The sequence below is a fragment of the Eutrigla gurnardus genome, assembly GCF_963514095.1.
Source record: "Eutrigla gurnardus genome assembly, chromosome: 10".
Lineage (NCBI taxonomy): Eukaryota > Metazoa > Chordata > Actinopteri > Perciformes > Triglidae > Eutrigla > Eutrigla gurnardus.
In genome coordinates, this window is record NC_139924.1 from 22,419,129 (window position 1) to 22,445,292 (window position 26,164).

The 26,164-nt window shown below is 45.2% G+C and overlaps 2 protein-coding genes across 2 annotated transcripts; both read right to left on the reverse strand.

The window, feature by feature from the left end:
* Positions 1–692: 692 nt before the first annotated feature.
* Positions 693–2,441, reverse strand: sebox (SEBOX homeobox). The gene is made up of 3 exons (XM_084019476.1): positions 2,333–2,441; positions 1,575–1,792; positions 693–1,408 (listed from the first exon to the last, which is right to left on the reverse strand). Exons 1-3 carry the CDS (start codon positions 2,436–2,438, stop codon positions 701–703), a joined length of 1,032 nt encoding a protein of 343 aa, XP_083875602.1. The 5' UTR covers positions 2,439–2,441; the 3' UTR covers positions 693–700.
* A 733-nt stretch (positions 2,442–3,174) lies between these two features.
* Positions 3,175–24,665, reverse strand: smtnl (smoothelin, like). Its single transcript, XM_084019427.1, has 10 exons — positions 24,515–24,665; positions 23,362–24,265; positions 9,643–9,724; positions 8,199–8,453; positions 7,945–8,001; positions 7,804–7,864; positions 7,570–7,713; positions 7,349–7,472; positions 5,374–5,525; positions 3,175–3,933 (listed from the first exon to the last, which is right to left on the reverse strand). The coding sequence occupies exons 2-10, from the start codon at positions 24,004–24,006 to the stop codon at positions 3,807–3,809; spliced, it is 1,647 nt and encodes a 548-aa protein (XP_083875553.1). The 5' UTR covers positions 24,007–24,265; positions 24,515–24,665; the 3' UTR covers positions 3,175–3,806.
* Positions 24,666–26,164: the final 1,499 nt, after the last annotated feature.

Sequence of the window (26,164 nt, forward strand, 5' to 3'; positions counted from 1 at the left end):
GCTTGTCTACTAATATTAAAGGATCAGTTCACCCCCAAATCAAAAATACATCATGTTCAGATTACTTGCTACGTATCAATGTAGCTTGTTTTGCTGTGAGGTCGGAGATATCGTTGGTGACTTTTATGGAAGAACTGTTTGTGTCTAAACATGTTAATAAACACTGTTGTGAAGACTGAAATGAAATCCCAAAGAGCAGAATTAAAACATGAACGTACTAAAACAACACCAACAACCACTGGAGAAGAGCTCTGTACAGATGTTCTCTCAGGACCGACGGAGAGACGGAACCGACGGAGACACGGGGCCGACGGAGACACGGGACCGATGGAGACACGGGACCGACGGAGACACGGGACAGAAGGAGACACGGGACCGATGGAGACACGGGACCGACGGAGACATGGGACCGATTGAGACACGGGACAGATGGAGATACGGGACCGATGGAGACACGGGACCGATGGAGACACGGGAAAGATGGAGACACGGGACAGAAGGAGACACGGGACCGATGGAGACACGGGACCGACGGAGACATGGGACAGATGGAGACACGGGACCAATGGAGACACGGGACCGACGGATACACGGGACCGACAGACACAGAGGACCGACGGAGACACATGGAGGTCATGTAACAGCAGATACAGCGATCCAGTATTCATGTTTCTCTGTTCAAGCTCCACATTCAGACTCATCAGAATTCCAGGAAGTTGGTGACAATAGCTGCGTTGTAGATCAGGTCTGAGATGTAGCCCATGGAGGTTTGTGGTCCCATTTGTGGGTGGTGGTGGTGGTGATGGTGGTGTGGGTGGTGTTGGTGTCCCTGGCCCTGAGACACCTCCCAGTACACAGGCTGAGTGTGAGAAGGAACCACCTGGTCTACAGAGGCGTGACCTCCGCCTGCGGCCCCACCTCCGTACGCAGCCTGATGGGCCCCGGACGGAGCCACGGTCTGGGGTTTGAAGTTCCTGAAGGCCTGGTAGGAGCGGGCGGAGGCCGCGTGATGAGGCTGCCTGCCGCCTGGCTGAGGGAAAGGACCGGGAAGGAACCCGGGGAGCGCTGGTCCCAGGTGCTGCCGCTGGTGGTGCTCCTCCTCCCAGAGACGAGACTCCGGAGGTTTTGAGGGGCCCAGCGCGGGCTGCTGGTGGTGAGACGAGGAGGATGCCGGCGATGACATGGGGTTGCTGTAGATCTGGATCCAGTCGAACATTTGCGGGACATCCTCGCAGGAGTGGTTCTGCTCCGGTCTGAATATGTCCGCCAGGGTGGTCGAGGCGAGGAAAGCAGAAGCCACGGGCCCAGGGGAGGTCTCAACCACCCCTCTACCTCCCAGGACCGGCTTGGTGGACTTGGGGAGTCTCACAGTCTTGATGCTCCTGGCTCTTCTGTTTTGGAACCACACCTTTAATGGGAAATGCAAAGACGTGTGTGTCAACAACAGTGTTCAAACGAGACCAGAAGATTCTCTGTGGAGCGAAATAAGATGTGTTCCCTCAACAAACATGGTGTTTCCTAATTGGCAACACTTAATGAAGTGTTTCGGGCCCCAAGCTGAGCAGCAGACTCACCTGGATCTTGCTCTCCGGCAGGTGCGTGTGCGCGGCCAGCCTCTCCCTCAGGGTGATGTCCGGGTAGGGAGTCACAGCGAAGGCCTGCTCCAGCTCGGACAGCTGGGCTCGGCTGAAGATGGTCCTCTTCCTCTTCCTCTGGCCCTCCATCGAGCCGGCGGCGGCTCCAGCGACTCTGTCCGGCTCTGGAGAGGACAGAGCACTCTCACTCCGCCCATCTTACAAGAGAAGGGAAACAATATTAACTAATAATATAACATCAAATAAATAAACACGAGGAGGAGAAAAATACACATTTAAATGCTTTTTTGTAGGCCATTAAAATAAAACCATAATAAAATTACAGTTAATAAAAACAAAATATATACAATTTTATGGTTATTCATGCTGTAAAAATTATGTTTTTTTATTTTATGAATACGAAGCAATTTGCATTCATTTTTAATTCATATAGATTTTGCTTAGGCTGCAGCAGATATATTTTGCAGCTTGTGTTCGATGTTGATAATGTTGTTTTTTGTTGTTTTCATTTAGATAATAATTCTAATTTCTGCTTCGCTTTTTGTGGTTGCCCTACTTTTCCTATTAAACCTGTCCTGTTGATCGAAGTAACTTTAAAAACAAATGATTTCAGTTGGTTATTTACTCTCATAGTAATTAATTCAATGAGTAGTTTCTGGACTGGAGGTTGATTACAGGAAGCAAGAGATGGAATTAAAGGAGAGGAAGATGATGACGTGAACGCTGTTGCCACTCACCTCTACAGTGATGCTGCCCTTCTCCAAATAACGCCTTCAAATCCATCATGTCTTTCTGCTGGTTGTGCTTGAGTAAAGAGAAGTCTGAGTCCGTGAACAGGGCCATAACTCCACACAGACAGGGCTCAGCCTCCACTGGTGCTGACAGCTGAGGAGGAGCTTTTTATACCCACATCAGATCACGGGACACCCACCTCCCAGCACCCAGCACCCACCTCCCACCACCCAGCACCCAGCAAAGCCAGGTGTCCCCCTTTGCCTCTAATCCCTGTCTCAGAGAGCCGAGCACACTTGTTTTCACGCTGCTCTGCGTGTTTTTCAAGAGTTTTGAGTATATGGTGTTGTGCTTATTGTTCCAGGTCTAACATTCAATACAGATCGTTGAAATACAAGACAAAAGGTCGGGGATAAATCATCCAAATACTGAAGATGTAAATGTTATTTTTAAATGTATTGTTATATGTAATAAGAATATATTTGGAATCAATTACAAAAGGAGTTCAGAGGGTTTTTAAAGAGTGATCTGCCTAATTCTATTTCTAAAACAAGTATTTCTAAAACAAATTCCAGCTCATGAAAGTTGAAGAAGAAAAACATGAAAAAGAAATAATGACAGCTGGAATGCGTGCAATGGGGATGAAACAGTTCACATCCTAAAACCTAATCTCAGCTCATGAATTTACAAAAAAATTAAATTGCAACCGTGAGACTCATTTAAAATGTACATTTACAGAAAATACATATATTTATTATTTATTCATCTATTCCTCCAATTGTAAATATATTCATTTGTTTTTATTATTTGTATTACAATGCAGAAATGTCTCTCTTTGATGCCCATATGGTGTCAAACTGTTTTATTGATTTACATCATCTCAGTATCCCAAAATCACAGCACACGTGGATGTAAATATTAATCACAAACACATTATTTTAATCAATCAGATACTCCTCGCTGCTTCATCACAAAAAGTTTCCTACAGATTACATTTGTGAAACACGCATACATCCTCCCCTTTGGTTCAATATGAAAAGGCTAATATGAACACTCGCTCTCGAACATGTGTGGTGATAATAAAGATTTATACAACACAGCAATAGTTGCACTCTTTGTCAACAACACACACACTCACACGCACACGCACACACACACACACACGCACACACACACACACACACACACACACACACACACACACACACACACACACACACACACACACACACACACACACACAGAATTTAAAAAAACTACTGTTGTGTTTAAATTCATCTTCTTCATGACAGCTAACATCACAGGATATGTACAGCGATCCGCCACCAGGGGGCAGTGTAGTCTTTTCAAAGTGCCCCTGTGGCAGCTCTGGATCTCCAATCAGCTCAAAGTCGGGTACAAAGAATGAAGAAGAGGTTGAAAAATGTTGAGAGCAAAAAGCCAAATGACCCAGGATGTCACATGCTCTGCTTTTGAGCTTCACTCAAACTTGCGCAGGTGGTTGTAGAGGGACTGGACGTAGGTGAAGACGCACATGGGGTCTGGTTTACGACCCATGATCATCATGTCCTCCACCTCGATGAGCCGGTCGCAGCCTGCCTTCACTCTGGAGACGCACACAGAGACACCCAAGTCAGAAGGGAAAGCTTTATGCAGCACACCGCTATTTCAGCTGAGCAATCAAAACAGGATCTGCCATTTTGAAAAGTCAGGTTGTATATTTTCAGATTTCTTTGGCATTTTGAGCGGTCTACAACATGTCACCTCAAGTGTGACATATTAAAGTGCCAAATGCTTTGCAATTAATACAATTGTTGACAATGATACAGAACAGACAAATGAAGCAAACCGTCACACTTGAGAAGCATGAAGTGCAGAATGTTTGGTATTATTATATTCATTATTATTATATTAATATCATATCTCAGTCCCGATGAAAACACCGACATTAGCTTTACATCCTCACAAACATGTTGTGAGGCGTCGAAGAACGCCACTCATGAACATTATTGTCCTATAAGTCTCTGTCTTTGTGACCTCTTTAAGAGGTCAAATGTAAAGCTGCCACTATGTATGAAGGATTGATTAAGTGACCGAGTGAATAGTGCTTTGCAGTCAAATCAGCTTAATTCTGCAGCCGCGTTATCAGTCATAGAACAACACCTTCTTAACTGGAGTGGGAGTCTTTAAGCCCGATGTACAGGATGTGCATGGCCACACTGAAGGCCTGTGTAATGTCGGATCTATAGTAGCTATAGTGTGTATGTACATCTGTCTGCATGGAGTCAGCACACTTTCCCCCAAACATGTAAAGGAAAAAAGCATGGTGGCATAGGCAGCATTGTGTGTGTGTGTGTGTGTGTGTGTGTGTGTGTGTGTGTGTGTGTGTGTGTGTGTGTGTGTGTGTGTGTGTGTGTGTGTGTGTGTGTGTGTGTGTGTGTGTTCTGGCATGTATTTAAAGCAATAACTTTGCAGAGAGCTAAGTAAAAGCAACAAAGAAAAGACATTAAGAGACATTCAGCCACAATAAAGTTAAGGCTTGCATTGTTAATGTAGTTAAGGCCAATAAATACTTTGAGGCTGATTCAGCGAAAATTCTGGAACCACATCTGACTAACAAGCAAGTGTTTCTGCTGTTGCGTAATGAGTGCAATGAGTTCAAGTTGAATAAAAAAAAAACAAATAGTATTGTAATAATTATTTTAAACAAAGGGATTATGATCACCAAACAATCGAGAGCTCTTTTATTGTGAAAGGTAAGAATGGAAGGAGGATCTAGTAAGTGCTTTCTTTTGTCAAACGTTGAAAGGAGCAATAAAGTTTGCTGTCTGGGTTCGGACCAGGGAGCCTTTGTGTTTTAAAAGCACAACTCAACCTGTACCCCTTCCCCCATTCCCATACCCCGTACCCATACCACACCTCGTACCCCGTACCCATACCTTGTGGCTCATATATAGAGAGAGAGTAATTAATTAAACAGCGCATGAGATCATCCATCATATCAGAAACCCTTCTCATAAGCGGCCTCGTCTTTATATCCACTCACTCTGCAGTTCCAAAGGCCAGTTCAAAGTTGTGTTTGCGGTTGGCGGGCGACAAGGGGATGTAGTCAAACTCGGTGGGGAAGAAGGAGTGGACCAAAGCGCAGAAAGCCATGCCATCGCTCCAGCTGGATGAGAAGTTTTGGATGTCAATGTTCTGGAGAGGAACAGAGAAGATGAGGCGATGTCAGTAACTGTCATCTCTGAAAGCAGCGAGCGCTGAAGGATCGACTGGGGTAAAAGAATTGACTTGTTAAACTGACTGGCAGCTCGCTGTCGCTTCATAAAGCTATCTCCCCATTCACTGCCGAGCCCATAATTGTGATGTCTAAAACAGACAGTGCCCTCCTCTCTCTCCACTCCTCCGTTACATGCTTTGGAAATAACATCATTTCAAGGCTGCCCTTTATTAGTCTGGAGTTTGCATTGAATGAAATGCAACATGTCAAGTCATCGGATGAGCATCTTTCCTTCGTGTGTGTGTGTGTGTGTGTCGTGTGTGTGTGTGTGTCTGTGGTTGTTTGCTCCCAGTTAATAAGAGTCTTGGCTTAGCCCGGCTTGACTTTAACCAAAGCCACATGGCTGCTGTGGAGAGAAGGGTACCAGAGTGCAGCAATGAGTCGGTGTTCTCAACCGTGACTTAAACGACCTGAACCCTCACACCAGGACCCCCACTTCTATACGCCTCTGCTGTTGAAAGCTAGATAATTTGCACATTAGCACGGCACTGTGTGGTGACAGGTTTAAATGATATAAAGAACAGATATATAGGATATATATTAATGCAGACCTATCCAGGGTGTACCCTGCCTTCGCCCAATGACAGCTGGGATCGGCTCCTGAATACAGGATAAGCGGTGGAGGATGGATGGATGGATGGATATTAATGCAGGATTCTATAATATCTAATAAAGTGTCCTGTCCAGCTAAACATCATGAGAAGCAAACATAGTAGCGAAAGAGGACCTGGAGCCAAGGGGCATTAGCCTAGCTTAGCATCAGGACCTGAAGCAGGGCAAACAGCTAGCCTTCAGTCTCCAAGAGTTAAAATGGTCTGTTTGGTTAGTCCTAATCCAAGTGAAATTGATACTTTTGGTTTTGCGTTTATTCTTCTTCAGGTTTACAATGCACAAATTACATATAAAAATAAACCATTTTTGTGGACTTTATTCTCAACAAATGCCTTCACATGCCGCACGTAATCCCATGAGCAGTTGTTTTGGTTGGCACCAGAGTACAATTACCACAACTCCCCAAACTCACCAGAGTCCGATTGAAAGAGACTAAATATTGGCTTGTGAAAGCATCCTAAAGCTTGCTAATTTACATGTATCTTTTTACTTTAAGCCATACAGAAATAATGTCAAAATAAATTACATGGTTACATGGGCGTCACAATTTTACATTTCTGTTTGGATTAAACAAATAATTAATGATGTTTAGAGCTTTAGACATTTTTTTTACTTGTAAGGGAGAAAGGCTAGCTGTTTCCCCCTGTGTCCCCCAGTCTTCATGCTAAGCTAGGCTACACAGCGCTCAGCTCCAGTTGCACTCAAACTGTGGGGCGGCTGTGGCTCAGCAGTAGCTCGAGTGAGTGGTCCTCAGATTGGAAGACAGCAAGCAAGGACATCTGAGTGGTCAGATCATATTCTTATCTTTAAACCTCTGGCTGTCTATTTTTGTCAGTATTATGATGATACTGTAGTTGAAAGCCCGGGTGGATAGCAGAAGTCGGCTGTGGTGTGTTCATGTTCTGTTATCTTGTAGTTCAAGTTTGAGGAAAAGCGTCACATTCCAAACCTATGCTGCCAGAAAGTAAAACCCACAATACTATCAGCCGGAAAGGAAAGTATGCGTAGAGATCAGACATGGACACCGTGTCCTGGAGCCTAATAGCAACTAATATCGTGATATGTGGACAGAATATGGCTCTAAATAGGCGGAACATTGTATCTGCAAAGTCTGTAATGAGTGATTTACCTGGTAGCCAATGGTCTTGGAGCGGCACCACTCCAGAAGGATCTGTTTGATGCTGCTGGCACTGGACACCCCGAAACTCTGAGAACGCTTCAGTTTGGGTTTAGAGTCCACTGGTTTGGGGCGACTGTATAAGTAGAAGCAGTGCAAGAATACATGAGAGAGATCCAATGTTTAGGGGACTATCTACCATAATTTCCATGGGACCCGAATGCAGCATTTACCTGTTGGCTTCAGAGTCCAGCCTTTCAAAGATGGACCGCCGAGCCTGAGCGCCGATGTTACGTGGCAGAGTCTGGGACCTCACCAGCTCCCGCCTCCTCTCTCCTACCTGCCCGAAGGGTCTGTCGCTGCTCACATCGCCATCTCTGCAGGGCGGGAGCACAGATAGGTCAGGCAAAGAAAAACACGATTCACCTATCCTTAAAGATGCCCTTCACAAGTCACCTTTCACTCACCTGTCATGCTGCAATAGCCCCGAGTAGGTCACGGATTTAGCTGGGGCTGAGTTTGCTTTCTCTGCAAAAGGCAGACAGTCAGTTAATCCTGTCTGTGATATTGTATTCTCAAACAGGACTGTGTCTGAGAGCCCGGCTCACCTTGAAGGCGGGGAGATCCCAGAGCTCTGATGGGTGTAGGGGTCCATGTGGCAGATACTAACAGCAACAAAGAAGATGGAAACATAAAGTCGTTGGTATATTATGCTACTATTAAAAAAAAAACTATGAATGAAAAATCTAGCAAATTAATCTGAAAAATTACGTAAATCGTATTCTCTCATATGAAGCTTTCATTTTCACCATTGAATGCAATGTCAATTTGATCATTAAAAAAAGAAAAGGTTTTCAATCACCTGGTTGAACTGGTGAATCCTCTGTTGGCTGGGTCTGGTTGGTGCTAGCAGCTGATTGGCCGGTATGTGAGGCCTCGGAGACCGGAGAGGAACGAGAACCGACAGGGCTGCTGGGGGATTCGGGGCCTTTCATTTCCGCCGTCTTGGTTGTAGCGGTGATGGGGAGGTGGGGCATCCTTTTGGCCACATGGGCCGTGTGCTCGTGGGGGAAGTCGTTGGGCGGAGAGATCTTGCCGTGTACCAACTCTGAATGTTCTGGTTGGATAAAAAAGTTGTCAAATGATCACGTTTATGAAGGCTCTTAAAGTGAGGAGGTGGTGGAGATCAAAACGGAGCTAAAAGGGGAAAGAATGTTGGACACTAACACAATTCCAAATGAATGCAAAGAGTCACACTAAATACTGGGAGCTGCCCAGTATAACCACAGTCTCAGAATCACCTTATTCCAACTGGATGAAAAAAAAAAAAAGACTCGTTTTTTACTGCAACTATAATTATCATGAGGGAAAATCATCAGAGAAGCATGAAGATCTTTATTCGAGGGCAACCTCTCCCTCCTCATGTGATTTAAACAGATTAAATCATCCCCAAAAGAACCCTTACCTAATCATAATCCCCGATGACATCATCAGGGTTGTTTTCTGAGACAAAACTCCTTCTGAGCCGCAAAAGACATTTTACAGCTGTTTTCACTGACTAATGGCGTTACTTTTTTCAGTAACAAGTAATCTAATTGATAACTCTTCCCATCATTATAATGTTATTACGGTAATTATTAACTCATTGAAGTTAAGATCTCTAAGATTTTTTTTAATGTTCTTCCATAGTGAGGGGCCGGGGAGGGCTGGCAATGGGACTGGACAGGAGATTTCCTGAACTTGGACTGTTCCACTTTTTGTTCAATCTGATTGGCTCAGCCTGACCCTCGGTGCCCAGTTGTGGCCTGTTGAGGTGCAATACGTATCAAAAGTTCCAAAACATCTATTGTGTTATTTTTATTTATTCACTATATAAACATCGTAATTATAATATCTACAATAATACATGAAGTGTGATTGGAGGCCAGCCTCACTTTGTCCCACAGCAACATTAAAATAGTTTGTGTACACTGTTTTTGTTAGTAATTTACTGTATGAAGTGTCAATTTCATTATAATATTCAGATTTATCATACATAATTGAACATGCACATGTATTTTAAGTTCCGTTAAAGAGGGGCGGAAGTGGGGTGCAAATTTTTTGACACATTTGAGGATTTAAAAAAGTACTTGAAATAGTTACTTTCCATAGTAACGAGTTACTTTTGTATTTCAGAAACTAATTCAGTAACTCTTTTGGAGAAGTAACTAGTAACTGTAACTAATTACTTTTTTAAAGTAACGTGCCCAACACATACCCTTTTTTTTCTGGGCTGCTAAGATTGTTACAACGGTTCCCGTGGTTACCTGTGGTCGCCGCATGTCCGTTCTCCAGTGCAGCAGGTGTTGGGGCGGGGTCCACCTCTATTGGCTCCTCTCGCTCAATACTCTGAAACACATAGAACCATGTAACAACGTTAGAACCCACCATCGCTTTCAAAGTTGCATGAAGTCACATCTGACCTTCACTGACGACCATAGGAAGACTTTTAATAACTTTCAGAATAAAGTACAAAATAAGTAGCAGAACATTTATTTTGAAAGCCAGCAATTCAAGCATTGGGTGATTTAACCGCTTGGTATTGATCACTCTCTGAACTCCGATGTGTTGTGTTTGGATCACAGACAAAGTGTCGGGGCATCATGTTCCTCTGGTTTGAAAAAAAAAGAATCCAGATGTCTGATGCTCATTGAGTCATTACTGGACCATTTCAGGTTTTTGACTTTTCTCCAACATGTGGGATTTTTGGACTTCAGACAAAAGAAAACAAACCAACAACTCAACAATGCACAACGCAACTCGACACACTTCAAAGTTGGCCTGGCGTCTGGATAAAGGAGCCGGTTGTCGGAGGCGTTAGAGACGTTCTGTTCTGTGCCTCCCCTCTTGTGATAAGTCTTTGTTTAAAATCAGGCACGACTGTCCGTGACACACTCGGTGACGGGCAAACTGCCAAAGTCTATCTGGGGATCTTGCAGCCTGACTGCTAAAGTGATCGTGATCATGTTTTAGTGTCAAACACCATCAGTGTCTTAAGTTCACGTTACATTGCCCCCTGTGACCCGTTTATTTGGCGTCTCTGTGATCAGACGTGCAGCAGTGGCTCTTTTTCCTCTCTCCAAACACAATCAGCTACATGGAAACAGCTCATCACCGTCCAGAGCAGATACTTCTATCTCAAACCCTCAACCGCATGGCGCTGCTGACCCACATAGGTTGCGGGTCAAGCCGTCACTTTTCTACGTGGCCCTGTCAGACGGAGGCTTAGCGTGTTGATAGTCGGCCCCTTTGGCACAGAACAACACTGCTCAGGTCAAAAGTGCAGCGCCGATAGCTGTACACGTTTTCTCAAAGGTCGGCATCAAACCACGGGCTCTAACGGGCGTTCTGGGGGTGCACGTCCGCACCCTCGGGCACCCCTGCTGGAGACCCTCAGCTCCTTGGCAACGATTAACTCTGAACAGCTGGTTGTGATTCAAACTTGGCTGTCACAGTGGAATTAAATAGACGTGGCTGATTTTTGTGTTCGACCGAAAGCTTTACTTCATCACTGGTGCATCTGATGCATCGGTTGGGTGTTTAGATAACGTCAGCGTGTTTGGAAGCAGAGCTGGAGCATCTGGCCAGCTGGTCTCCGCTGTCAGAAACCGCCACAGGACTGGACCAAAGACCTGAAACACTCACAGCTATTTGCAATCACTTGAAAGGAGGACAAGTAGTAATTATTTATATTTATTGCCTCTCAACATTGCAACAATGTTGTATACACAAACCCTACCATGCACAACGCGAGGATTATATCTGTACATAGAAAAAAGTTGTTTGCTGCTATATTAATGCTCTGAATCCAGTATATTGCACCATAAAAGGAGTCTTTACAAACAAAAGCAACACATTCTTGTTATTCTCTGCAATCAACCAACCACCTGCTGCTGCTGGAAACAAAATGGATGAAACACCAACCAAAATCAGTGCAGCTGCGGCTCCTAAACCAAAACAACTAGCAAAAACGTGTTAAAATGCTTTGTAGAGCTACAGCATCTGATAATAATTCTCTGTGGGTTCATCACAACACCTTTTTCACGTTATACTTAGTCCTTTGATCCATGGATAAAATAATATTGTTGTTTGAGATTGCCGCCTCTGATCCAAATCAATGGAGTTAAATATTGTTTCATTTTGTCGCTCAGCACTGAAAAATAACAATGAAAAACAGCAACAACTAGAAAACGAGATGCTGCTACTAGAGACGAAATATTATTTCTCAATGAAATAACCATCACTAATACATTTCCATTTACCTCCATTTTTTTAAAGTTGGAGGCAGAAAAAGTCAAAACCTCCACAAACAAAATGCATGGCTGAATACCTCTACAGGTTGTCTGCATGAAACAACCTTTTAGAAACTTAAAACCGCCACTGTATCCCCTCCTGACTCACACACACTCATAAAGAACAATATGCTGTTCTTCTGTCAGACAGCATGCTGGGCTCACTTGAGGAAATGGCTGGGAGTGTGTGAACGTATGTGTGTTGGGCTGAGCTCACCATATAGGAATGCTGGTTGTGTGCGCGTGTGTGTGTGTGTGTGTTTGTGTGTGTGTTTGTGTGTGTTTGTGTGTGTGCGTGTGTGTGTGTGTGTGGGGGGGGGTCATTTCATAAAGAGTGTGGGGTAACACACCTGGAAGGGAATAAGTGAGGACTTTAAGTATGAGAAGGTGAGGAAGGCAGAGGGGAGCAGTGGTATATTGCATGATGGGAAATGAGGCAGAGGGACGGGGCCGTGAGGTGGAAACAGCTGGCCATCCAGCAGGAGGAGGGGAGACAAATTGCAGAATGTCTGGCTTCGGGGAGGGGAGCTTTCCCGGCTTAAATACTCAGATCATCAGACATCCACATTGGGTCAGAGGGGGAAACATGATAGCGGAGCTGCTGAGGTTCCTGTAAACTCTCTGGTATCTCGAGGTCCTTTTTTGCTGGCAGGACACACTGGCACTCAACACTTGGCGTGGCACAGTACTGACCAGGGACCTGGGGACAAGCTGCACCCATCACGTATGTGGGGTTAAACAAGAGCCCAACACACATGTTGACAACCAATCAAAAAGAGCCCTGATGATTCAAGTTCAAATTGTGTATTTCTTCTTTCATACTTTATCATTTTACCTACTTGTTTATGTACTAAATGTGTGATTGAGACAATTTCTTCATGAGAGTGAATGGAGACATGAAAACATATCTTTTCCCCTTTTCTTACTCAACAAGCACCAACTGATAGAGACCATCAGCAATCAGCATCTCCGTGTGCTTTATCGTAACCGGGGAGCGCTCGAGTGCAATGTCCTACCAGAGGTCAGTATTGCTGCTAGCAGCTGCTGCACAGCAAATATTTATACATTAAGAAGGTGTGGATATATAAGTCTTCACTAACAATGAAAACCTGTGTAAATATACTGTACAGCTGCTCCACAGTGACTCAGTGCATTGTAAATGTTATCTGCATCCAGTAGCCTTAAAGAACTCTTCCTATACAACTGGACAAATGACTTTCCAAGTCATCACACAGCCTCAGCTTTAGCATAGCTTAGATTAAAAAATATATAAATAATATGAATATATTATTGAGAGGATGTCACATTTCATTCCAACTTCTTTGGTGATGTGTGAAGACACTCAAAGTGAAATGTGTTGTTTGCTTTTTGAGTCAAGCATGAAGAGGTTTGCCCAGACAAGCTGAATGGTTAGCATGCTAGCAGCGTGGGTTCTTGACAAGTATTATTCATTTTAATACATTGTGACAGTGTCTCTCTTTTCAAACTTTACTAAGATGAGCCCGTTTTACACTGCCTTTTCATTGTATCACGCAGAGTTTCGTGCTAATTAGCACATGTTAGCAAGCTAACACAGCAGGCTAAGACGGTGACCATAGTTAACATAACTTGTTAGCATGCTATCATTGTCTTGTGAGGATGTTAGCACGTTGACATTAGCATTTAGCTTGGTGCACATGGCTCGAGGTCTTGTCGTCATGTTGTGGTCTCTGCTTGTGTTGATTGATAACAAATGTGGACTCTTCTACACAAATGCTTCCTGGATAGGGCACACCCATCATGCAGAGACAGTAAAAAGACCAAGCAGGGAAGTGTACGGGAGCCTGGATGGACATACAGGAGGTGTGTTAGTCAGACAAAGTTGATTGACTAGTTGTTTAGTTTGGGCTGCCATTAGCAGCCGTTGCACTCTTTATCGCACTCCATGGAAAAGAAAGAACCCATGAATGTACCCGTGTGCAGTCCTATATACACGATCACTCTCATAACAGCCTCATCATGGAGTGACAGACAAAAGCTGCAGGGAGAAACAAATCCCTCACTCTCCGAGAGTGCGTCATTGCATCATGAGCGGGGAACTATAAAATGTTTGGACGAAATGAGTGAAACAGAGCAGGAATGTGGACGGGCCCTCTGTGTGCATGAGAGCAGAGACAGAGGAGAAGGAAGAAGAGGAAGAACAGGATGAGGAAGGTGAGGAGGGAAAAAAGGAGTTTGCCATCTTTGCTGGGCATCTACTTCATGCGTTTTCACACTGAGGTAAACGTTGGATAAATGTCCAATCCCCACAGACTCACACTCTTACTTTCCATGTGGACATACCTAAAATCTGACATGGTGTTGGTATTGGTAATTTATTGTATGGTTTGTTTCAATCTAATGGAAGTAGAACATGGTGACATTTATGCTTAAGATGTTAAATGCTCCCTCACAAACGTATTTCAAATGTCCTGGCACGTTATAATGTATTAGCCCTGATCTTGTGAGTGTGGGTTCCCACAGTGCAACTAAAGACAATTCCAATTCCTCTTCCAATGTTAACTCAGTGGATGTTTGGACAAAACCGATACCGGACTATTTGCAGATGCCACAATATTGGGAGTTTGCTTTGAGACAACCTGCCCTGGGAAACCCGTCTGTTCAAACAGGAGGAGGCTGCTGGGAGAGCGCCACACACACCCGAGTTTAGGCAGAGGATATTGTTAAGCTGTCAGAGGCATCTTCATCACTGACACTTTAATAAAGGCTTTGTAGGGGTGGGGGTGGGGGCGAGGTGTGTACGAGACGACTGCTGGAGGGTGAACATTTGACGAGGGCACGCTGTGGTCTGCTGGTAATCACAACAGACACAGCGTCGTTGTGTTGGCTTTGTACTGCAGTGCATGACTTATGAAATGAAACACTGACCCTGAGATTAGACTCCCAACTCTCAGCTTTAAATTCAGGGTATTAATCCTCATCAGATCAGTAACAAAGAAAAACGAGACAGAAAAGTATGCACACAACACAATGACTACTAAACTACCAACTGTTACTACTGTTGACATGACATGACTCGCAAAAGTGAGGAACCAGTCTATCACAGGGCCGACATGTAGAGACAGACAGGTAACCAGTCTATCACAGGGCCGACATGTAGAGACAGACAGGTAACCAGTCTATCACAGGGCCGACATGTAGAGACAGACAGGTAACCAGTCTATCACAGGGCCGACATGTAGAGACAGACAGGTAACCAGTCTATCACAGGGCCGACATGTAGAGACAGACAGGTAACCAGTCTATCACAGGGCCGACATGTAGAGACAGACAGGTAACCAGTCTATCACAGGGCCGACATGTAGAGACAGACAGGTAACCAGTCTATCACAGGGCCGACATGTAGAGACAGACAGGTAACCAGTCTATCACAGGGCCGACATGTAGAGACAGACAGGTAACCAGTCTATCACAGGGCCGACATGTAGAGACAGACAGGTAACCAGTCTATCACAGGGCCGACATGTAGAGACAGACAGGTAACCAGTCTAGTAGTTAGTGTTAGCATTGATTTTTGGGTCCACTTAGTTGTAATATTGTGTAGTTAAAATGATACTTTGTATAATAAGACATCCTCTGCATGTATAGTATCTATAGACGTATTCTCTTCACATCTTCACTTCTTGCTTGTTTTACGTTCCACCTTCAGTCATAATTTTAAAAGACAAAGACACGCTCATCGTTCCATGTTCCTAACTGTAGGAATCATTTCAATTTGCAAAACAAATGCAGTGCCACGGAGACAGCCATCAAGAGGCTCATAATCCCACAGTGAAGCATTTGCACAGCAATAAAATGGCTGACTGAGCAAGGACAGACTTACAGTATGCTACACTTTATGAACAAAGCTTGTAAACTGCCATTCATCACTGCCAAATAACTGATAGACTTTTTACTATAGGACAGATAAAAAAAGGGCAGAATCCAGCAGCAGTACAGTACAGATGTGTGTGAGCTACTGTAAAGATGTCAGCGGGGTTCTCCTCAGCTTTCAGAGGAGACACTTAGCGACTGAGGACTCCTGCTCTGTAATTTCCTCCTGGGAGTCGACAGAAGACTCCTCTCCAAGGAAGAGCGATGCAGTCAAACCACCTGTTCTTCAAATACAATCACACAGCCTGCAATTTCTCTGCTCGAAAAAATGGCAGGGAATACTACTTTGGGCTGAGAGTGGGAAATATGCCCAGCCTTTGAACTGAGCGGATAAAAATACCTCATTTCAGGTGAGAGTCACTGTACAGGCAAATGTTTTCTTCATAAACACGCTCAATGCAGGTTACAGGCTCGGATGGTGACAAGACAGGATCTTACATGTGCTTCTCTGAAAACGGCATCTTGAAAACCAAGAGTGCGTTTTGTGAGTGATTTCTTTACCTGAGTTAGATTTAAGCTAATTTAACATCTAATTACAAGAATCTGACGATGCTATATGTGTCATGATACTGATGCACGCTCATCTTAATAACCTTAATACTTCATGACTTTTCCTAATTTTTATTAGAATTGCAGATAAACTGCAACTTCTAACTGTGAACTATGTCCATTACTCAACCTCTCCCACCAGACGTCGCCTGTCTGTTTGTTGGTTAAATGGCTGTTAAAGATTTGTAAAAACAGAAAGATCATGAAAGAAGAACAGTATGGCTTCTGTCTCTTCCAGGCCAACTATCTATGAAAAATAGGTCCGTCTAGCTGTGGGGGGAAAGATCATTTTTCACTCTTGTGCTCCCTCGCCTATAACGTCTACCTCCAACATATGGCAACAATAGAGAGTTTCTCCCCTGCCTCCCCTGTCCACCTCCCTTCCTCCATCCTCCTCTACTCCTCAGTTCCCGGCAGTGAGGCAGAGGAGGGCAGGATGACGCGGGGGAGTCATGCTGACCCCTGGTAGGTGAGAGGTCACAACACAAGACAGACTGTGTCGCCTCTCGCTTCACTCACATTTTTAAAGAGAGGCTGACCAAGATGGACAGGTGTTGTGTGTGCAGAGAGAGACAGGTGAGAGCTCCGTCTGCTGTAGTAGTAATCTGTTTTAGGACTAGATCATAATGGAGGCTAATAATCATTTACAACAGGCCTGTCTGCCCCAAATACAGTGGATATGGTGGATTAGCATTTTTAGCTTGCGGCGTGGCGTTGAGGGATGACAGACTGTCTCAACATCCATTAAATTAAACTTGAATCTCAATGTGATGGTGATCACCTGACTTTTCCTCTAGTGCCACCATGAGATTGATGGATTTCAGTTGGAACCGTTGGATATATTGCCATGACGTTTGGTATACGGTGCATTATCGTAGCTGCTGCAATGCTTGCATTTCCATTATCCAACTTTGGAGAGTTTACGTTTTGAATTCCATCCTGACGCTGATTGACAGGCAGATCGATTAAATCTGGGTCATGCTCCTACTTCCAACATCCTAATGCTCAAAGTAGCAGTTATATCTGGGTCACCTTCCCCATTGTCGGAGCCTCAATGTCTGAAAAACCCTGAAAAACTCCAGGAACCCTCCGCTCTCTCACCCACGACCCTGCACTGTGTCACCCGACCTCTAAATCCAAATGTTCCTGAAAGTGCCTTCTGGGCATTATTCCAAAACACTGGGATCTGACTGCAGCTAAATGACATTGTAAAGTATTCCCATGGAGGCCTGAGCCGGAGACAAAGAGGCAAACTTAAAAATCTACTTGAAGAAGTTGACTTCCAGTAAGGCTTTCTGGTCCCAGAGGGCAGCGAGGGGGCGAGTTCTCCCACCGGCCAGTCAGTTATTAACCTGTTTCCACAGAGATGATGACGGCAACACGGCCTATTGTCTGGAAGTCATTAAGGGAGCCAGGGGTAGCCAGGGAGTGGCCGCATACCTCTGTTAAACCCCCAGCATGTGTACAGGCACACACTCACACACACACACACACACACACACACACACACACACACACACACACACACACACACACACACACACACACACACTCTACCTCCAGCTGTGCCTTGTTTTCTTTCTTCTATATCAGTCCAAATCTATTTTAAACTTCTTACTAAAAGCGTGTCTACGTCAGAATAAGCCACGGCAGCATCTCGATAAGTAGCTTGCCAAACCACTAATGCAAATTAATAACAGGCGGGGAGACCCACAATAGCGTTGAGCTGATTTTGGAATGATATTAGGTGAAAGGAGAATTCGGGGTTTTTGCAAATCAAGAGTTACGATTCAATAACCGGTTCATATGTCTGCCATTTTAGTAAACATTTAAGAGTTTGAAGCTCTGTTTTCTGTCTTTCTCATGGCTGTATTAATAGCCACATGGGCAAATGGGGGGGTTGGTGCCAGGAATCCAGCCTTAAAATGTAGTGGAGCGCTGAGGGGGAGATTGGGAGATTGGGGGAGGGGTAAAAAGGGTGAGGAAGGGGCCGCCGTGGCAGGGAGGAGTGCATGGATGAGTGGATAGATGGATGGGTGCTGCCGGGGTCTGTGTGTGCACACGGAGAGATCAGAAGTTGTACATCACACCGTCAGAGCTGGCTCAGCCTGGGGAGTCTCCACGGGCAAAGTTTAAATGTCAAACGTCTTTGTCATGGAGATAAACAACACTACACGGCGGTGTAAGACTTCCTTTGGCTGGAACACACTCTGTAAAAGTGATCTGCCGGCCAAAGGTTAAGGACAAAAATATATTTTAAAGTCATGAAAGAAATCTAATGCATTTTAATTTACAAGAGTCCAGCAACACGAGCCCCTGCAGTGTTTAGGAAACAAAAGTACCTGGTTAGATTCAGGAAAAGATCGTGGTTTGGTTTTTAAATAACTACGTGGCGTTACTTAAGTACAGATACCTGACAATTAAGTCAACGCCGACTTCCGGGTTTCAAACGGGAAACAAACTCTGTCTTGATTCCCCCATGTCAAATAATACTGTCAAATTAATTTTCATAGTTTGGCATGATTACTGTGAGACGAGGTTGGAGCAGCTTCTGTGTCGCACTGGTGTGATGAGTACAGATGTTTCTCAAAATGAAAACCACATTTCCCATAAATCCCTTTGCTTCCTGCAAGACTCTGTCGAGTCAGTTTTTTTTTTTGGTTTCAACAGCCATCGACAAAAAAAAATGTGTGCTCATTTTGCGCCACACTGTCGACAGCAGGGAAAACCTCAGACTGTGCAGGGTAACGATTTAATTATGTCAAACTGCTGCATGCAACACCTTTAAGTGGAAACTCATGTGACGTCCACACACACACACACACCCTCTCCTTTGAGCATAATATACAAGACACACACCCACAGCTGCCCCGGACTCAACTTCTCAATCTCAAGAAAACGCCTCTTATGCAACATGTGATGCAAGCGCTGCATTGAGACACAAAGCAAGCGCACCCAGCCAGTCTGTGCATTGATAGGGGGATAGGAGATAACCCTCTGACCTGACTGCACTAATCTGATCTGTTCATCTGCTCATGAATACACACACACACACACACACACACACACACACATGCAGAGCAAGAGGAATGGGCTGTTCCTCCTGGGGTTCCCTCCTGGTCCGGGACTAGCCTGGTCTCATGTGTCCAGAATGTGTATGATGATGAAGGCATTGATGCCACTGACTGGTCCTCACATTCTCTCGACCTAAATCCAATTTAGCGCCTTTTCGCAGCTGTTTTCACAAGACGAGAGGTGTAACCACGAAGGTGTAAACTAACCCTCGAAGGTGTAAAATCTTTGGAGCGGCCGTTAATCTGAAGATCCACTTGTGGCGAGTGTCATATGATAACCTGTTATCACATGACCAAAGTTCCATACTTAGATCCGATGGTGACAACCGAGCAGCCCGCTGATGAAGACATGTTGGTGAGAGGCCTGGAGCTCGGAGGTGGACCTCCAGTTAAGTGTATTTTTAAGCTGTTCTACTATTAAGTTTGGACTGTAATATATTAAACAGATCAAACTGTGTCATATCAGCACAAATGATCAGCTTTGATTTAAAAAAACAAACAAACAAACAAAAAGAATCAGCAACAACAAACATTGTTGAGGTGAGATAAGGGATGCGGGTGAGAGATGGAGAGGAGGGTGGATTCTGTCATCCTTCCGCACTCAATGTCTTCCCAATGAATGCTGATCCACTGTGTGTGTGTGTGTGTGTGTGTGTGTGTGTGGGTGTGCGTGTGTGTGTGCGTGTGTGTGTATGTGTGTGTGTGTGTGTGTGTGTGTGCGTGTGGAGGGAGCAGGAGACATTGTTGGAGGTTTTTTGTCCTAATCCTAATCTTGACCAATTCCTGTTAGAACTATTAGAGGATAGAAAAGAGCTACACAGCTCTCTCTCTCTCTCACACACACACACACACACACACACACACTATTAAAGTACTTGCAAATTTCCGATGTACTTAATCGGAACAGTGATGAAGAGAAAACTCGGCAACTTCTACGACAAAGAGTAGAGAAGAACGCAGTGGGTGAAAAAGAGACGGCCAGATCAGAAAAGACAGTCTGTATTCATAATCCATACGTGACACATGCTGCAGGTGTGTTTTCCATATGGACGCCATCATGCTGACGTGCTGCAGGTGTGCACGGTTCCTTCATATAACAGCGTAGCGAGTCACGGTGAGGCCGGGAGACAGACACACCTGTGCATCCCCCCCCCCCCCACCTTGGATCTCAGCCATTAACTGTTTATGTATCATTTCAATCGGGCGTGTCGGGACAGTCAGCTGACCTTCACACACCGCGTCTTCCTCACATGTGTGTCTGACTGACAGACAGAGGATGAGGCAGGAACAGCACGCTCAAGACTCAAACAGACCAGTGAGCCGACTGGAAGCTAATTACCACGATGCGAGCAGAGAAGCTTTGTAATTTCACAGTATTTTTCTGGCGTTTGATCCGATCCGAGTGTGTGTGTGTGTGTGTGTGTGTGTGTGTGTGTGTGTGTGTGTGTGTGTGTGTGTCTGCAGCGCTGTGTTTGGCTGACAGCGGGGGATCTCCCACAGCACAGACGTACAGTAACAAAGGTGCCCTTGTGTTGTTTCGCTCTGACCACATGATTTCACAGGAGATAAAATTCCTCCATGCATCCGCCACATAGTTTGGTAATTACAGATACATGACCAACGGCTATTTGCATACATGCGTGCACGTGTCTTGTGAGTCTGTATGACTGTGTGTGCACGTACCATACCTTGCAACAGACACATAACACATCTGAACGTGGATATCGTTAGAACAGGCTACAAAACTTTTTACCAAACCATATGGTGAACGGAGGATATGTCATCTGTGAGTTTACACAGAGGAGCCACTCTGCTCCAAATAATAAAAGAGAAGCTTAATACCGGCCTCGTAAATGTCATACTTTCCCCAGCAGGATGCAGCGTCCTCTGGAAGTAAACAACATCATCTGTGGACTTTCTCTTGCCATTCAACTTAACCGCTGTGGCTTTTGAAGCAAAACAGCCTGACATGTAATTTCAACTCTATGGTTTCACTGTTTTCTTTGGCTAATAAATATAACACTTAATAAAAGTCACTGCTGATTGACACGCAAATGTGGCACGAGCTACATTCAGCTCATGGAAGCTTGACGTCTGCTAGGAAACCTCCCGGGCTGATCGGCTCATATCCAGCAGATACACGAGTGATTTACTGATTTATAATCATTTAGGTAACAGTGTCACCATTACATAGCTGGTCCACGTGCACACTCACAAAAAGCGTTATATAAATGACTATTATTATTATTATTATTCCTTAAGGACATTTCGCTCCTTCAGAGCTGCTCGTCAGATGGTGGAACAGAACGACATATTGCAGCCTTGAGATGGAAAAACTGTATTTAGCCTATTTTGGGTTAAATGTGACTGTTTTCAACATACCGATGGACAACGGAAAACTGGATTGTGCGGCAAGAAGGCTTTAAGAGGTTTCTGGAAAACAATGCGAGCATGCTTTCGCAATTAATGCAGAGATTGGTCGAAATTTCCATCGTTCTTGCTGTTGTGAGACCACGATTCCCGAGTTAAAGAATGAAAACTGCACACTCATCATCAACCGTTTGAGTGATGGAGCCGCCACAGCGTGGACTGAAGCCAGGAGATTCTTTTCAGGGTTTCATCAGACGAAAGACAAGCAAAGAGAGGAAACGTATTCAATGATGTAACGCTCACTGTAAAGGGCTCCAGGAAGAGTTATAGGGCCAACTCCACGGGGCATACTTCCACGAGCAGCAGCATCCCACTGTGACAGTCAATTTATAATGGTAATAAATGGGAAACCGTGAGCACTTAAACACAGACAGGGACAGTCTGGTTGCCATCAATGCAGTGATTAACTGCCCTGTAAGCCAGACACACCTGAGAAACTGAGAAAACAAACTCCTCTTCAGCTCGACCCATCCGTTCTGTACTCACTAAAGTTTAAGGTGAGTTCATTTTAAGACCAGCGATTCTTTTCAAACAAGAGCCGTGAAGTCGTTTCGGCGACACCAAAACATAAAATTCCCGAAAACCGGACACACAAGGTTTGCACCGAGGACATTTCCCAATGCTGACTCCACATATTTGACTGACAACCACACGACCACGCTAACCTCACCTCCCAGGAGCCCGCTCCACTTACGTTACCGTTCCTCGTAAGTCCTTGAGCATCCCGGTGCGAGGGCTGTTGTGCAACCGCAGTGACACAGCCGGTGCCTGGTATGACACATCCACTCAGCCGCAACGCGACGCGGCTGCAGTCAGACTCACATTCTGCCTCTTTACCACAGCGGCCCTTTCCTTTCCCAACATAGAAAATTACATTGCAATTACTGGATTAGCCTGCCTCTTCTGCTATTGTACATTTCCATCTGGGTTTCAAAGGAAAGTGGTGGGTCGGTACAAACATGTCGACAGCCCAGGATGACACGGACTAAGTCGTCTTGGGGACGCTTCCCTGAGACTTGAGGTCGAGGAAGTTCACTGTAAGACACTGATTTTCAACCGGGCGTACGTGAACCTAGCACATTAACTGAAGTCAAATTAAATGATTATTATATTCACATATTGATTCAGACCATTACACGTGAGCACGCTGAATGTATGAAAACTAGTGAGCAAACAAGAAGACAGTCTAAATGGTAAAATAAACGAGTGGAATAGACAACTAATGGTAACGAACCATTCAATTAGTTCAAAGTAATGGATAAATAGTTGAAACAGCTACAAGTAATGAATGACACGGTTAGCTAAAACAGATACGTGGCTTGGTTAAATGTACTGGATACATAGTTGGATAAAAGTAATGAATCCATGTTGAAACAGATAAACGTAACGAATGTGGTGGAAAAAGCTAAAAGGAACAGATAAATAGTAGTTCATAGTAAGTGTGTGGTTTAAACAGTTAGCTAAAGGTAATGGATAATGGTTAAAGTAATTAGCTAAAAGTAAAGAATGTTGATGATAAAACAGCTGATGGATGGATACACAGAAACATTCAGCAAGTGGTCGCAGACAGAACTCAAACTTGATAGTGAGTGCAAAGTGAAAGATTGTATAAAATATTTCATAAAAATATGAAGAAATATTTGTGAAATAATGTTTAAATAACTGCAACATGAATACATTGCTACTCTGGTGCATGATGTGACTCTGTGGGGGAATCGTCAGTACTCACGTTGGTCTTGCTGGACACGGCGAACGTGGCTCGGCTGGAGAAGCGGGCGGTGGAGGGGCTGCCGCTGGACACGGGGCCCGTCACCATGGAGGAAACCCTGGAGCCCACAGGAGGACTGCTGAAGCTGGGGGAGGACGGGAAGGTGACGGGCGGGGACGCGGGGCTAGAATGACTGCCGAGGCCGCTGTTGGTCTGGACTTGGCTCCCCAGGCTGCAGGGCTGGACGTGGAGGAGAGCCTGACCCTTCCCGTGGATCACCTCGTTTATCTCATGATGGTTCTCCTGAATGTCACTGAGGTGATTCTTGTGATTGTGGTTGTTGTTAAGCAAGGTGCTCCTGTCACACGTCATCCCAGTGAGGAGCTCCACCTGCAGGGTGAGAGCCTCCAGCTGACCCCGGAGCTGCCGGTTCTCCTGCTGGAGCTGAGCCACGGCTTGTCCGAGAGGTCCGCTCAGGTTGGCCGTCTCCTCCAGACGACGCTCCATGCCCAGCTTAAAAGTGCCCACGTCCACGTGGATCTCCCTGATGGCATCCCGGAGGGTGTGCTCATAACGGGCTAAAGCCGCGCACACCGTCTCCCCCTCTGGAGAGGAAGACCGGGGGTGACACAAGTCTCCCATCTCGGCCAGGGTCGGGGCTTCCATCAGTAAGGCTGCAGCCACTGGTGACCCTCTGGAAACGGGCCAGAAAGCCTCTCAGCCTGTGAGCTAACGTCTAGGAGTGAGAATGTGCAGCTTCAGTCAGGGTTTGGCTGGAGGGGGGGCAAGGGTTGGGAGGTGAAAGTTTGCAGGGGGTGGGGTTGTGGAGGGGGGGGCAAAGGTCTGGTCTGTTTTATACCCACTCCTTCTGTCCTGCTTGTCCTTCAATATGCTCCACGTTTCAGGCACAGATGTCTCGCTCGTTCTGAAAGCAGAAAAGGGAACAAGACTTGCACTTTACCTTGTGAACAGCTGTCAAACTCTCAAAAGGACAAACTCTGTGCAAAACAAATGCAGCTACTCAAATATGCAATATGGTGACAATGAAATCAAGGCTTCCTTCAGAATCCACAACAAAACATATCACAATCTTCATTCAAACTGAACAAGAGAATCACTTTTTCACGAGTGAGAATGACAGAAAGTAAAAAAGTTCATCTTCTGACGAACCTACCTCGGTTCCTCAGCCCTCAACAGCTGTACGACTGTGAGAGCGTGCGAGCTCTGCTCCGCGCTGCCGGCTCTCTGGTTTGCTTCAAACTCTCAGGTTGATCACTCCTCTCTTCTTGCCCCGAGGAGGGAGGAGAGAGGGAGGGAGGGATAAAGGAGGGCAGCGGTGGTGGAGTGAGGAAACAACGTAGTAAATGTGAGGGAAGGGGAAGGAGGCGGGCTTGGGGAGATTTTATATCCTCGCACTGTGTAAACTGTTGGAAGGAGAACTCCTCTCTCTCTCTCTCTCTCATACACACACACACACACACACTTTCTCACCGCACCTCCTCCTCTCCTTTCTTTTCGTAGGTTCCTCTTTCCCTGATCAGTTTTTCTCTCTTTTCCTTCTCTTTTATTTGGACAGAAATACACACCTAAACACTCAGAATCACAGATCATAACCTGGATCACTTTGAATCGTCAGTGGAGATCATTCATGTCTCATCAGCCTGTTTCACATGGCCAATCCAAACACACACTTAACCTGCTTCCTTCCCTACCCCCGACCCCTCTCTGGGCTTTATCTGTAGCTCTTTCACTCATTACTTTTCCATCCCCTCGCTCTAATGGTATTTTGTTAAGATAAGGGCAACTGCAACTGGTCAAGAGGGAAAACCTGCTGATTTCTGTACTAATTCAGATGTTATGAATGAAAAGAGAAGCTCCTACATACATAGAGGTGGAGGCTAGTCGGTACTGAACCCCAGAAGGCTGTGCCGTCGCTGTGTGAATGTGCATTAGATTAGATCCTGATGGGCAGGTGACACCTTGCATGGCAGCCTGCATCAGTGTGTGAATGAATGTGTACCATAGACTGGATGTTCGTATTTATCAGTCTGATAGGCTACTCGAATCAGGTACCAGAGGGAGTTACAGGTCTGTTTCCCCGACATCTACTTGTCTCTATGAGCTTCTACTCTGTTCTACTGTAGTCGTGTGCTTGATGGCAGGACGAACAGACACACAGACAAGCTGGCTGCTGAGGACCCCCACCCTCCCCCTCGTAACTGGACCCCAACAGAGCAAACATTCGACACCAGATAGCACGTGTGTGTGTGTGTGTGTGTGTGTGTGTGTGTGTGTGTGTGTGTGCAACAGACAGACTCATGCAAATATTTCAACATTCCACCCTTCTGCTTACTGTCAACAATGTGTGTGTGTGTGTGTGTGTGCAGTGCAACAGGGAGCGTTGGGAGTTGAGGAGGGGGCTTGGTGAGGTGATTTACCAGAAGATTATCCCCCCACCTTTCCGTCTCTCTCTCTCTCTCTCTCTGTCGCACACACACATGCACACACACACACACACACACACACACACACTCAACGGCCCCTCAGGGATTTTATGCGAGTCTGCTGGGGGCAGTACAAGACGAAGACGACAACAAAGCACTGCAGAGGTCAGAGGTCACGGGTATCAGTTTTATCAGCCAACTGAGGTTTTGAAAAAAGCACGTTGTGTCATATTATGTCAAAATTAAATGTACGTTTTTCTCTTTTGACGCTGTTTTCCATCTTTTTAAAATCGTTTGCCGTCATGTTTCTGCATAGCAGCAACGTTACCAAACTTTCTGGCTCGCCTTCTAATGTTTTCTGCCAGTGAAGTTAATCACAG